We start from the raw sequence: 14,333 nt of genomic DNA, 5'->3' as shown, positions 1-14,333 counted from the left end.
CGATGCATACGTGTGAGTGTCCATCGCTCATACTGCATGTTTTTCCATATTCATCGTGCAGTTTCTAAAATAGTGGAACCCCACCCCCACCAAGCCACATGCTACGTTTTGTTATGCACAAAATAAAGTGGTAAACCGTTCAGGCTGCATCTTCTCCTTTGCTACAACTACAATGCAACTGAATGAAGACACGATGAGTAGAACACTTGCAATCACAAGTCAAGAGATATTTCCACGCACACCCAAATGGCCAATTCATATTCACCGCAGGGAAAACCATTCCCAGTTAGGAGCAGAATTGCAGAAATATGGAAGATGATAGCACAACACAGCTATGTGCAAACATTTTTTTTCTCTTTCTCTCTCTCTCGATCGAACATAACATGCAGGAGAGCTGTGAATTATTTCATTAAACAGAGAAGAAGAACAACAGAGTACAGAAGAGGCAAACAACCGCCCACACAGAAACACTCGACACATTCAATCTTAGTTTCGCGAACCACAGTACACAGATTAGAATGCACGAAGTGCTACTCTGATTCACATCATCGTCGGGGCTTCTTTGTAACATTACAAGCACCAAAAAAGAGAGCTCTGATTCTCTGAAGCTGTAATATCTTCTTCAACATCTATTTGAAGAACAAGGTAGCCATTTGCCTAGTGTACATGAGGACAGAAATCCAGTTCCCTCATACTGCTCATATGCCTATATGCGACTCTCCCTGATCAAATGAAACATAACAAAGGTCAAAACAAAAGCATTTGCTCGCACATTCCTATGGCATCAACAGCAGAAGCATTAAGCTAAGAGCATCTCCAAAAGTCTTTCTAAATTTCTCTCTATATATTATCATTTAAAGAGTCATTTAGACAATCCCCATCTTCAACAGCTTGTCTATATCTTGTTTGCACTCTAGAGAGCCATCCACATTTTCTATTTTTATCTAGTGAGAAACCTAGAATAGAAGATACCTACATTTAGCTGTTGGAGGGGGTTTTTTTACAAAAAATCTCTATTTATACCAAGAGTGATGCTACACATACGACTCCAGTAGTAGACTCAAGTACGACTAGGATCATCTAGCGGCTCATAATTTACTAGTTCAGGACAAGACACAACAACAGCTGTAGATTAAGGTTGTGAAGCAGTTTCGTTATATCAATTAGGAAGAATATAGAGAGCCTCTTGGAGTTGCTGCTCTAGAAAATAAATAATTGTCTGGTATTGTAAAGTGTAAACATGCAAGAACAGGAATACAACATCCCAGCGATACCTAACAGCACAGAAATGATTCAAGATTATTATCTCATTGGTATTGGATCACCTCAATCAGAATATTTTAACCAGTTGCTAAACTTGTTACTTGTGTGATCAATCGAGTGAATTTGCAGGGTAGAGTGGGAGTATGCTAAATTGCTAATAGCGATGAGATCAACTGCACCACCAGTCTAGTGTGATCAAGTGACCAACTACCACATACTGACCAACCTAAATAACCGTTGCAAATTTGTCCTCACCACTCCATAGTCCATACAGCACATTTGTGTACTTCAGAACATAAACAGAGCATAGTAGGCTAGTAGCTGAATGTCAATTGAAGTCATCCCTTTCCTGGTCGCATTACGGCCGGCGCTGCATCAATTAGTTGCCAAAACAAGAAGCGTTAAACCATCAAGCCCTAATCGATGCAGAGTGCACGAACCAGTGCAAACGGCTCGATAAATCCCAAAAGTTACAACAGCAAAGAGATCGCAGCAGGCTGAATTCAATCCAAAACCCCCCACACACAATCCAGTTCAGGCTTTGGGACAGCATGCACTCCTGTTCGATCACGCGATCCACGGAGTAAGGCAGCTAATCGCGCCGGCAGCTGCAGCAAGTCGGCATCCTCCGGAGTTCAAATTGAGGGAGCGCGTGACACTGAAGAGGTTAGTGTATAGAAGGCGGTAGGATCAGCACCTGCGACTGCGAGTGGAGAGTCCAGGAGCCTAAGCGTACGCTGCGGCGCGGCGGTCGTCGTGGGGCTCGTCGGGGAAGCAGTTGCAGCAGTAGCAGCCGCAGAAGCAGCGGCACCAACGGCGGAAGCAGCGGCAGTAGCACCAACGTGCTCGCACCCTCCCCGACTCCGTCGCGCCACTCGAGTAGTCCATCGGAAGGGCCAGAGGGGAAAGCAGAGGAGAGGCGTAGACGTGTAGTCGCGTTGGAAAAGAATAGGAATAACGGAAGTTACGGAACACAGCAGAAGAACAGAACGGGACACACTGGTGACATCCCTTTAATCAAAATTATAATCGCACCTACGAAGTTAAATATTCAATGGTGTACGAATTAAGTGCTAAAAGACGTGAGAATGATGTTAGGCTATCACACTTTACCGAATATTCTATCATAATCAGCGAGATTTTCTACTCTATCTCACAAACTTCCACAATCATATTTAACTTACATCTCTACCCTATACTAATTATCAGATATTCTATTATTTATTTTCACCTCTCTCTTCTCAATCTCCCGTTGCATTCGCCACCGCCCCGCCTCCAGTCCCACCTTAGCACTGAAGCAAACGCTACAAACAGAGACATATAGAATGCAAACCAAATGTGCAAACCCCATACAAACCTACTAAAAAATATTTCAAAAAATTCTGAAAAAAACATGAATGTACATTTAATCTTACCTCATCTATATACAAAATTTCATGATCAAATTTATCTTACTCTAGCAGTTAAAAAAAACAAAATTTCTGATAAACATTAATAGTTCAAATGCACCAAAATTTATCTTTTTTGTAACTGCTAGAATAAGATAAATTTGACCGTAAAATTTTATATATATATGAGATAAACTTAGATGTACATTCATGCTTTTTTTCAGAATTTTTTAAAACTTTTTTAATAGTTTTGCACCAAAATGTGATTTACATTCGATATGTTGCCCTACAAATAACGTTTTTTGGTCTCTCTAAACTTGTACGTCGCTGCAGGATTTTTTTAATGCATCCGTAACTCGATCTGCATAGCGTTTCCTGTACGCATAACCGGTGCAGATATCCTTAATACTCCTCTGTATGTATTTTATATATGTATAGAACTATAGATCTATCATTATTTATTTGAATATTATACTTAATTATAGGCGACCCGACCAATCCAACCCAACCGAAAAAACCTGACCCGATCCGACCAATGCAACGGGCGAGTAAGGACCATAATTTTTGATCCGCAATAATTCACCGGCCGGATTTGAGCCATTATTTTTTATCCAAAACCCAACTCAACCCGAAAAAACCCGACCCAGCCCGTCAAACAGGCTGACGACCTGACCTTGGTCCGACATGACGTTTGAACAGGTCTATTGAATATAAACATAAGAACTAGAACCAAAAGCTAAAAAAGATAGCAAAAAATGGTGAATGCTTCCAATACATGCTATTAAATTGTCATCACCAAAAGGTGACAACTTGCTCATATGAATTTAGGATGCAGCACCTACCTGCAGAATTCAAGAGCACTTCTTTAAACTTCTTTGAGAGGAAAAAAAAGATGACCTTAAGTAAAATTGTTACAACACCAAGAGGTAAAAAAAATGGGATTACAATAGTAACCATCACCTGACCATCAAATTATTTTGGTGAATTCGATGCCAAGGATTATATTTGATGTTGTGGGGCAACTTTTCTAAGTGTGGTATTGACCTTCATAAATCAAATGGACAAAAATTATGCAGCAGTATATAAGTAACACAACCTTTACAAGAGAGAGAGAGAGAGAGAGGGGGGGGAGAGAAAAAATGAAGGCAACAATTGAAGCCATTTACATATAAAAAAATCCTCAAAATGTCCATTGTTTCATCTAAATAAAACACTATCCAGGATGTATTGATAAGTGGTATTAGAAAAGTTATTATGGATAGAGAAAGTTTACCACATTCTATCTCATCCTCCAAATACATAATAGTCATGTCATGATCATCCTTTCTAGTTGCTGTTTTTAGAATGATGTCCATAACTATGCCATACGCCCATACCGAATAGTCAGTAACATTGTCACCAGAAGTCATTGCAGGAGCAAACCCCACCACGGAACAAGTGGAAGCGATGGCGGTCACGCATAATGATCTCACGTTGGTAGAGCTTGGACACAAGTTTGGCATAGACATGGCAGTCACGGCACACTCGAAGATTCTTGACAATTCGAATAGGCATGTGACGGGGAGTGTTTAGAATACCAAATGCTAATGCAAGCCTCTCACTGTGGTAGGACAAGGTATTTCCCTTATCTTCCTCGTCGTCCATGTCCATGAGCACTTGGCTGGTATCCTTGACATAGCCAATCAGTTGTAATCTCTGCTCCATATCTTCCAGTAATGCATAGATCTGCCTTGTTTGGGGGTGTCTTGTATCACCTGATCTGAACTCATGGACTAAACCATTCCACTCTATAAAGCTCAAACCTGTCTCCTTCTTGGCTCCCCTCTCTTCCATCATCTTACGAAGAGCTTTTGCATCTTCCCATAAACCATTAACTGCATACAGATTGAACAGAACAACATAACGTCCACCATCATCTGGCTCTAGCTCAATAAGTTTCTTTCCTACACGTTCACCCACACCAACATTGTTGTGCATCAAGCATGATGACATTAGAGCCCCCCACTGTGATGCATGTGGCTCCATCGGCATGTCCAGCAACACAGCCTCGGCTTCTTCCAGGAGTCCTGCACGTCCAAGGAGATCAGCCAAGCACCCGTAGTGCTCCCTCCGTGGCTCGATGCCATGGTCACACATGGACCTGAAAATCTCCTTACCTTCGTCCACACGACCTGTGTGGGTGCACGCACAAAGAACAACAACAAACGTTGACTCATTTGGCACAAACCCCATATCAAGCATCCTTCTGAACAACTCAAGTGCGCGTTTTCCATGCCCATTCATCGCAAGCCCACCAATCATTGCATTCCACAACACCACATCTTGGCTCTGGACTCCATCAAAGACCCACCATGCCTCATCCATGCACCCGCACTTGCAATACATATCGACAAGCGCCGTCTCAAGCATGACATTATCCGGACTCCTCCCAAGCCCCTCTGCTTTGAGAAACCTATGAACCCACCGCCCCCTCTCAAGAGCACCCAGATGCGCACAAGCCTTGAGCACGCTCGATAGCACCACGGCGTCTGGCCTGAACCCATTTCCCATCATCTGGTCGAACATCCTCAGTGCCTCACTGAACTCCCCAGCACGGATGCAAGCGTCGATCATTGCGCTCCAGGAAACCAGGCCCCTCTCGGGCATTCTGACGAATACCTCCCGCGCGGCCTCTAGGTCGCCGCACTTGCCGTACCCTGACACCATCGTGTTCCAGGAGAAAGCGTCCAGGGAGGTGGCACCGCTAGTATCAAACACCCTGCGCGCGTCGGAGAGCATGCCGAGCGCGCAGTAGAGCTTGAGGAGGCAGTTGGTGACGACGGGGTGTGCGAGCGCGCCGTGCTTGAGCGCCTGCCCATGCGCAAGCCCCGCCGCAGCGAGTCGATCGCAGACGGCAGCGGAGGGGGTGCGGGAGCGGGAGGAGGACGCGGCGAGGGAGGCGAGCAGGAGGGAGAAGGTGTAGGGGGTCGGCAATGTCGCGGCACGGATGCTGGAAAAGAGAGCGAGCGCGGCGGCCGCGGGGGCGCCGCGGCGCGCTAGCGCGGCGTGGAGTGGGCACCCGCGTGTAGGAGCCGAGGAAAAGCCAGCAGCGCCGGTGGAGCGGAGCCCAACGAGTGCGCGGAGGAAGCAGAGGTGGCGGCGGGGGGTGGGCATGAGAAACGGGTGGACAATCTGCTGCTGGTCGTGCCAAGATTTGTGCCAAATACTAGAGGAGATCGACTTGATCCCAGTGTACAAGCTGAAGTGCTTCCTTGACAGGACAGTTGTTTCCATGGGAAGCGCTGGTTCATGCAAATTAAGTACAGAAGCTAGGACAGTTGTTTTCTCGACCTGTGTTGCAGGTCGAGTTTTTAGATTATCTTCTGTGCTGTTTGTAGAGAATTTTGAAATAAAGAATGAGATACAGAATCGGATAGAGCATCTACTGAATATATCATTACAGAGAGTTGCTGAAGACAGCCTAATATCAGTAGACTTATATTTTTGTTATTTATGATCTAATGTTCCATTTCAGTACTGACAAGCTCATACTGTACAGTAGTTTCAGATTTATGCATGAAACATTTACGATCTAAGTTTCCATTTCGGTATAATATCAAACATTTTTTCTTTGATGTTGCCTCTCAAAAATCTCGATCCTCCAGTACCGAACATGATTATTTGGAACTGTGTTCATCGTCAAACATCAGGTAATGTAAATGTTACAGTTTATACCCATCAATCTGAGGTATCATTGGGGCCAAGGATAACAATTGTGGTATATACTACAGAACTACTCAACAACTACAACCACCGCTATATATATAACTAATTCAACATGAAAATTTGTTGCCTGTCCAAGTCCAGAAGAAATCAGAGAGAAACGAGGACAAGAATAGAAAAACATGGCTTTCAGCTCGGCGCCAAGCAACGATCATATTTCACAAAATGACCTGCGTTCTTGGTTTTAGAATCAGTGATCGCTCAATCAAATAAGGCTCTGCCATACATTTTCTCTGCGCTGACCCAAAATGGGGCGATATTATCTTCACTTAGTCACACTTTATGTTCCTGTAGATCCTCCTCACAAACAATGTCGATCCAAGATACCCGACGGCACCTAGCAAAAGCACCAAGCAGTATTAAACTAACGATACCATAGTTTGTCTACCACAAGATAGCAGAAGAGCTTACCGCATAGTGTTCCTAAGCCTAGGCAGAACATTAGAGTGTAGCCGAAATAGAAGCTGGTCTGGAAGAATCCAGACATCTTGGTCTTCATGTGGTAATAATATATGGAGTAGAGGTAAACATACACCGCAGTGGAAGCAGCAGAGAAGAATGAAGTCCATTGCCAGTGGTAGTTCTCCGCATTTAGCAAGAAATATGTACCGACAATTGTTACACATATGGTGACAATGATGAGTATCAGAAAGACCAGCAACATGAACCCATAAACATAGTAGACCTGTCAGTGGTTAATCAAAAAGGATGAGACATCAATGTCAACTCCAATGCCTCCTTAGGCTATCCTCACCAATGAGGAACTATTTCAAGCACCGCTCTATCCACAGTCCATGTACAGTACCAAAACAGTGTTTTGCACATCCATTATACCCACTGATGAGGACAGCCTTAGTATGAAGCTTAGAGATTTAAAAAAAAAAAACACAGGCCTGTCTACCATACCTTATAGTTCCAGAACGATGTGAAGACAAAGTACATCTCAATAAAGATACTACCAAAAGGAAGCAGTCCTCCCATAAGCGCAATGACAGATGGTGTGAGGTACCATTTCTTCTCAGGAATAGGGCGAGGAATAGTCTTCACCCTACAGGGATTGTTTGGAGCACCACTCCAATTTCTACCAACAACAGTTCCCAAAAGTGCAAGAGGGAAAGAGATGAAGGCCCACAGGATGAAAACAACCACCATCGTACCAAATGGTATGGCAGCTAACGATCCATAGAAAATAGCAATAGTGTTAAGCACCAGGCCAATTCCAAAGCACATAAATGGGAAAAGTGATGCTGTCATGGCCATTGCCTTGATCCAGTTTTTCCCTGCTCCTCCTCCAAAAGGATTTAAAACAACTGAGCACCTTATAGAACTATAGGTATACAGTTCAATTTTACATGATAAATAAGCCCATACCTCCATGACGTGAGTATAATGCACCACTGACATATCCAGAGATGAATGAAGTAAGAGCATAGCAAACAATGAATGTTGTGACAATAGCTCCTCGCCTGGCAGAATAATTACAAAAAAGCGAGGAACATTTTGAGTAGCATAACAAAGTACAGTTATGCTTCAAGAAAACAAAGTAGAATTAGATTTTTTTTTTGCAGTTGCTTGTGATTCCTACATACACATAAACTACAAGAATCAAACTTTTCTTGATGCATATCTTCAAACATTACATTACTATAGGATGAGGCAACACACTATAGTGTTAAAAAGTTCTTTCAGAAAAAAAAATATATTTTTTATGTTTATAATATCAAATGCATATGATCTTTGGCAATACCATGACAGGAGCGTGGACAACATATAGAAATAAAGGTAGCAAACTAGCAAAGAAGGCTGCAAAGCAAGCTGTGACAAAGAGTATGCCGTATGAGGATCTTTACTAACGTTTGAGTGCAAAGGAAGGAGATGACATATATAGAATGGATAGGGTTCGTGAGAGAAAGACAAGGGACTTCAATAAATTTAAGTGCATTAAGGATGAAATGGAGCACCTCTTGAAGGAGGATGAGATCAGACATAGATGGCGATAATATTTTGACAAATTGTTCAACAGAGAGAATAGGAGCACCATCTTTCAATTGGATGAGCCTTTTGATGTAATCAAATAAACACTTTCTACATAGGATCCAAGAATCTATGGTTAGAGACTTAGAGACATAAAAAAGGATGAAAGGAGTTAAAGTGATAAACCCTAATGGTATCCCAATTAAGGCATGGAGATGCCTCGAGGGCATAGCTATAGTATCGCTAACCAAGTTGTTCAACCATATCTTCTGGTCGAGCAAGATGCCTGACGGACGAGTGGACAAGTATATTTGTATCGATCTAAACAGGTAAAGGAGGTGTTCAAAGTTGTACCAATTACCAGAAAATTAAGTTGATGAGACACACTATAAAGCTATGGGAGAGTTATCAAGCATCGTCTGAGAAATAACGAGGATCTCTATAGACCAATTTGGTTTCATGCCTAGAAGATCGACTATGGAAGTCATTTTCTTAATAAGACAAGTGATGGAGTAGTATAGGGAGCAGAAGGACCTACATATAGTTTCCATTGACCTAGATGAGGCGTATGACAAAATACCAAGGAGTGTTATGTGGTAGACTTTGGACAAACATAAAGTTCCATCAAAGTACGTTGGACTCATTAAGGACATACAACAATATTGTGACTAGTGTTCGAACAAATGATGGGAACACAGATGACTTCCCGATTAGAATAGGATTGCATCAAGGGTTAGCTTTGAGCCCTTACCTTTTTGCCTCAGTGATGTTTGAGGTCACAAGAGACATACAAGAGGCATTAGATTCAGAACTAAAACTGAATACATGAGATGTGACTTCGACACTACTACACATGAGAAAGGAGATGTTAGCTTAGAAGGTCAAGTAGTGCCTAGGAAGGATACCTTTCGGTATTTCGGATCAATGCGAGATGGAGGACATTGATGAAGATATTAGTCATAGAATCAAAGCATGGTGGAGAAAGTGACACCAAGCATACAACGTTATATATGACAAGAGGGTACCACAAAAGCTAAAAGGCAAGTTTTACAGGATGGTGATTAGACCTACTATGTTGTATGGTGCAAAATATTGGCCTACAAAAAAGATGCCATGTTCAGCAGATATGTGTTGCAAAAATGTGTATCTTGTGTTAATTTTTTTTGGCCATACCAAAAGGGACCAAGTCCATAACTATGATATACGTGTTAGGGGTAGCACCGATTGAAGAAAATCTTGTCCAACATCGATTGAAATGGTTTAGACATGTCCAACGTAAACCTCCAGAGGCACCACTGTGTAGCGGAATCCTAAGACGCGATAATAATGGGAAGAGAGGCAAAGGAAGGCTAAAGTTGACATGGGAAGAGACAGTTAAAAGAGACTTGAAAGAATGAAATATACCTAAAGATTTAGCCTTAAATAGGAGTGAATGGAAAATGGATATCCACATGCTTGAACCTTGATTTGTGATTTCTGTTGGGTTTCAACTCTAGCCTACCTCAGCTTGTTTGGGACTAAAAAAGGTCTTGTTGTATATGATTTTTGACATGCCAAGTATAAAAAAATAAGAGGCAATCAGGCAGCTCCATTAAAATGCAGGTTTTATTAATTATAAGTGGCTACTGGCTTCTAAAGAGAAGTTTTAAGAAGCAACATTATAAATTCACATACCCAATGTACAGCATTCCAATGATTGCCAACAAAATCACTAGTAGAATCAGTGCTGCCAACTGTGTACCAATACCAACAAGAGCTGAAAGAAGAACTAGATTGCAAGGAGGCCGGAAAACATCACCATGTACAAGCTTCCATCCAGATTCTTCATTGACATCTCGTTCCTAATACAAACTAATGTATATCAGCAAAGGATACAAGTATAAACTAATTAAAATCAGAACCTGCATAAATATTAAAACGCTACTGGAATAACACCATGATCATATATATAGAAACTCACCAGAGTTTCAATATCATCATCATCACGGGCATACTTTGCATAATCATTTCTTAGAGTCCGCATCAGTATCATTGACACTAGTCCAGTGAGAAAGATAACCATCATGAAAGAATTGAAAATTGAGAACCAATGAATCTGCAAGTACAAGAAATAACTAGAAATTAAGAAGATATGATTCAGGCTCTTTCAAACATGTAGAACGCAGCTAATGGGAAGTAATTATACTGGTTCTGTATTGTAATTACGAGGAGCCAAGCTGCAAAGATCTCCTTAATTGCAAAAATATATACCTATATTACCTGGTGTTCAAAGAAAGGATAGTCCAGATACACATCAAAACGGTGAGCAAATGTTATGTTTGTTGGTTCCCATTTGACAGAATATGTCATATCCAATGCCTTATTCACATCAATAAGCTTTGGGCTTTCTTGAGTAAGATTAACATGGATAATCTGCATGGAACAGAGGCAAGGATGATAACCTATACTAATGGCTAAATGAGGTGATATAAGCTCATGATACACAAACCTGATTGCCATTGTATCTGATGACAATATTCTTGTGCGTGAATAGGAAATATTTGTTATCATTGTTTCTGTCTGCCTCTCCAACAAAACCTGAAGATTTGAAAAAAAAATAAGCCTAGAGGTCTGAGGTCTTACAAAGAGCACATAAAGAAAAGAGTAAGGAGTATATGCATACCCCACAAAGGCAAATCATCTTGATTGTAGCACAATAGCAGGGGGCAACGTGTCCAAAAAAGAAAATCATAAGTCAGTACATCAAGTGCATAGTGCATACAGATTTAGTTATTTCTATAATGGCAAGCAGGCACACCAGTTAATAAAACATAAAAACATATAGCTCACCAATGAAAAATTCAAACCAATATGAGTTCTCAATCGCATCCGACAATTGCTTAGCCTTGACAAGATCGAGGTCTAGCGAACAAATTGTGGCCTTATCAACATTCTCTGAGACAAAGCATTACAAATTTTAGTCATCGGCCTCATCACATCTACATTACCCCTTCACTGTTAAAGTACTGAAGCAGGACAAAAGCAAGGATCACTTACTTCCAAACTTTATGTCGATCTGGCTGTCAATGAGCTCATTCCCACCAAGGACCTCGCCGAGTCCTCCCCACTTATGCACATGGTTTTCTGACGCATGGCAAAATGGGAGGCTGTAGTAGTTGTATGTCTCCTGCGGATTGTTGTACGGACCAACCTTGTTCACCCAGAGCGTCACAGGCTCCGCTGCTTGGTACTAAAATAAACAAACAGCAGCAGAAAGAAAGAAAGCGCATGGATGAGAACGATTAGACAGCTTGTTGGCAAAAACGTAAAAATCCTATCTAGCGCTGGGCACAAAATTCACCTAACTTACACAATGGAGGCAAAAGCAAGGCACAAGCAATACGTACCTGAACTGAATGCAACAAAGAAAAAATAGTCATAGAAGATGCACTTCGATCGGTCTAACGTCAGAAGATTACTAATCGACACAATGGCCTGAAGGTTTCCACACTGTTGTTTCTCCCCATCCATTTCACTCCCAACCGCAATCGGCTACGAACACAGATAAGATCTAGCAACCGCTCGACAGCTCGACCCGGCGCGCAATACAGAGAGATCCCAATCGCCCGGGCCGGCGACACGCAGATCTGACCCCAAGCGATCGCGGATCTAGCGTGTGCGGAGCGGAGCGCGCGAGCCGAGCCAACCGCTGTCGCTGGGAGGCACGACACCAGGGGGGAGGGGAGCAGGTTTTCCGTCGCATGTAGTGTGCTCGTTTCGACGGGGCGAGACTGGGAGATGGGGGGCAAGTCGTCCGGTAGACCGGTACCTTGTGGTCGGAGTCCGAAGCGGCGGTGAGGGGTACGAGGATGAGGAGGGTGATGGCGGCGAACGCAGCACCGGCGGCGGAGGCCATTGCCGGATGGAATGGCCGGCCGGCGCGGAGCGGTGGTCGTCTCTCTGTTTTCCTCCTTGCCTTATGGAGTGCGACTGTGCGAGTGCGACACGAAGGGGGGACTGCTGCATGGAAGCCAGGGGAAGCCCGAGGTTTTTGAGGAAAGCTACAAGCCTACAACACGCTGAGCAGACTTCAGGCTGTAGCCTGTATGGAGACCGTCAGATTTTTTTTTTACTTTTACATTTTAATTGTGTTGCTTATATTTTATTTATTACTACGTACTAAAAATATTGATATTTTCAATTTTTAGAAAAAACATTTGATTATTCGTCTTATTTAAAACTTTATATACATATTGGTTATTTTATTATAGTTTATTTTATTATTAAGCACACTTTAATGATAAGTTATTTATTGTTTAAAAACTGAACACAAATAGTGTAATATAATATATAAAATAGAAAACATTAACTATTTTAAAATTTATAAAGTAGTTTACTTACAATTAACTTTATTTTATCAAAAATGTTTATTTAGATTCATTGTTGTAATTGTAGGAATGAGAGATTGTGTATAATGTGTGGGATATATTGCATTGAGTGTATAGAGAAAATATAGGAGTACATAACATGGATGGCAAGAAGTCTATCCTAGAGTTGAGGAAGGTTATTCTAAAGATAAGGAATGTTATCTCGGGATTACAATCTATCTTAAACCAACCATATCAGGAGTTACTTAATATACTCCAACATCCCCGTAGTCGTAGTGTTAGCAACACGAATGGACGGACTGGAGAACAATTGAGTTATCCCCCTCGGTAGGAACGTCATGCGAATGCGGCGACTAGAGTAGCCCATGCAAATGATAGCCCTTTGTGCCGATAATGTCGAGGTACCGAGTGCAAGGGCATAGAGCGTTGTGTCAGTGCTGTGTGTAGGGAGTTGTGGTCGATGGAGCTATTGAGGATGTCAAAGAAGACAAGCCGATAAGTCGCGGCACAGGCGCAGCATGCGGGAAGGCCCGCAACGCACCAAGAGGCGTCAGGGTGACGATGGCGCAGAAGGAGGGCACCATAGACGAAGACGACTATGCAGTTGTAGTGGAAGAAGCTGACATTGAGGACGATGTTGTCAAACCGCCATGGACGAGGCATGCCCCATGTTTGCCACGCCTAGAAATGTGTCGTACACGAATGCATATGTTGGTGTTTGCTAGTACCACACATACTAGGTAGAGGCCCCAACCAAGTGTCAGCGTCTGAAAGGGACCATCAGAGAAGACCTCCACAACGGTTGTGGTACAATATGACGGGAGTGTCGTTGCAGCTCACGGTTATCAGAGCGGTGAGGATGAGACAGCGACGCTAGCAACAAGGTTGTGCTGGATGAAGGCAAAGAGGTAGGCGTGGCGACACATTGAGGTTTCTGGAGCTGTCACGTCAGGAGAGCCACGACGCATAGGAAGAAGGTCCTTGATAGTGTCATTGTAGCACGACGGCGGTGCTTGAAGTCGGCGAAGAACTTGAACAACCAAAGAAGACCATGTGAGAGACGTGCACTAACAAGTGTTGACAACATGTAGATGCAACGACAAGGATGACGACAGACAGTGATGCTGCTGCTCGAGGAGGCGACGCAGTGGTAGCCCTCTAGCTTGGTGAAGTATCGTGCAATGGACGACAGACGTCTCGGGAGGATGGTTCACCCGTGATCGATTGATCAGGTCGACAGCGTGCAAGGCAGGGCCACGATGGTGATGTCGATGGTGGAGCCTCTCGATCGGTGATGGCAACAATGAGCCGACATAAATGGACGTGCAGACGAAGAGGCGCAACATAGGCAGGTGTTCTGATTACACCGTAGGCCACGCCAGTTGCACAGTCGAAGAAGATGAAGAAGCCAGTGTTTTTGATCCCGATGTTGAAGACGAGCGAGTCGACTGGCGGTGGGCGACGGGGACACAACCCCGATCACAAATTGAGGAAAAAACACAACAACAAATCTTGTGTACACCACTGGATGCCCATTGATTTGTCCCTCATCTATTTTCCTCGGTCAAAAAGACATAGA

The 14,333-nt window shown here is 43.0% G+C and overlaps 2 protein-coding genes across 3 annotated transcripts; both read right to left on the bottom strand.

Moving 5' to 3' along the window:
- Window positions 1–337: 337 nt before the first annotated feature.
- LOC103627279 (pentatricopeptide repeat-containing protein At2g29760, chloroplastic) lies at window positions 338–5,825 on the bottom strand. Its single transcript, XM_008647567.4, has 4 exons — window positions 3,925–5,825; window positions 3,612–3,695; window positions 1,961–3,493; window positions 338–722 (listed from the first exon to the last, which is right to left on the bottom strand). The coding sequence occupies exon 1, from the start codon at window positions 5,802–5,804 to the stop codon at window positions 4,047–4,049; it is 1,758 nt and encodes a 585-aa protein (XP_008645789.2). The 5' UTR covers window positions 5,805–5,825; the 3' UTR covers window positions 338–722; window positions 1,961–3,493; window positions 3,612–3,695; window positions 3,925–4,046.
- A 447-nt stretch (window positions 5,826–6,272) lies between these two features.
- On the bottom strand, window positions 6,273–12,458 carry LOC100272502 (uncharacterized). Of its 2 annotated transcripts, none has more exons than XM_008683159.4 (12): window positions 12,196–12,458; window positions 11,424–11,616; window positions 11,217–11,321; window positions 11,050–11,067; window positions 10,876–10,964; window positions 10,647–10,799; window positions 10,348–10,482; window positions 10,062–10,228; window positions 7,785–7,879; window positions 7,320–7,702; window positions 6,825–7,098; window positions 6,273–6,750 (listed from the first exon to the last, which is right to left on the bottom strand). In XM_008683159.4, the coding sequence occupies exons 1-12, from the start codon at window positions 12,280–12,282 to the stop codon at window positions 6,683–6,685; spliced, it is 1,767 nt and encodes a 588-aa protein (XP_008681381.1). In that variant the 5' UTR covers window positions 12,283–12,458; the 3' UTR covers window positions 6,273–6,682. The 2 variants fall into 2 exon arrangements, with proteins under 2 accessions (XP_008681381.1, XP_008681382.1); XM_008683160.4 differs by having other exon boundaries at window positions 7,320–7,693.
- Window positions 12,459–14,333: the final 1,875 nt, after the last annotated feature.

Source organism: Zea mays, chromosome 5 (genome assembly GCF_902167145.1).
Source record: "Zea mays cultivar B73 chromosome 5, Zm-B73-REFERENCE-NAM-5.0, whole genome shotgun sequence".
In the NCBI taxonomy this organism is placed as follows: Eukaryota; Viridiplantae; Streptophyta; class Magnoliopsida; order Poales; family Poaceae; genus Zea; species Zea mays.
The sequence above is the reverse complement of the archived record's forward strand: the minus strand, read 5'-3'. Positions and strand labels throughout refer to the sequence as shown.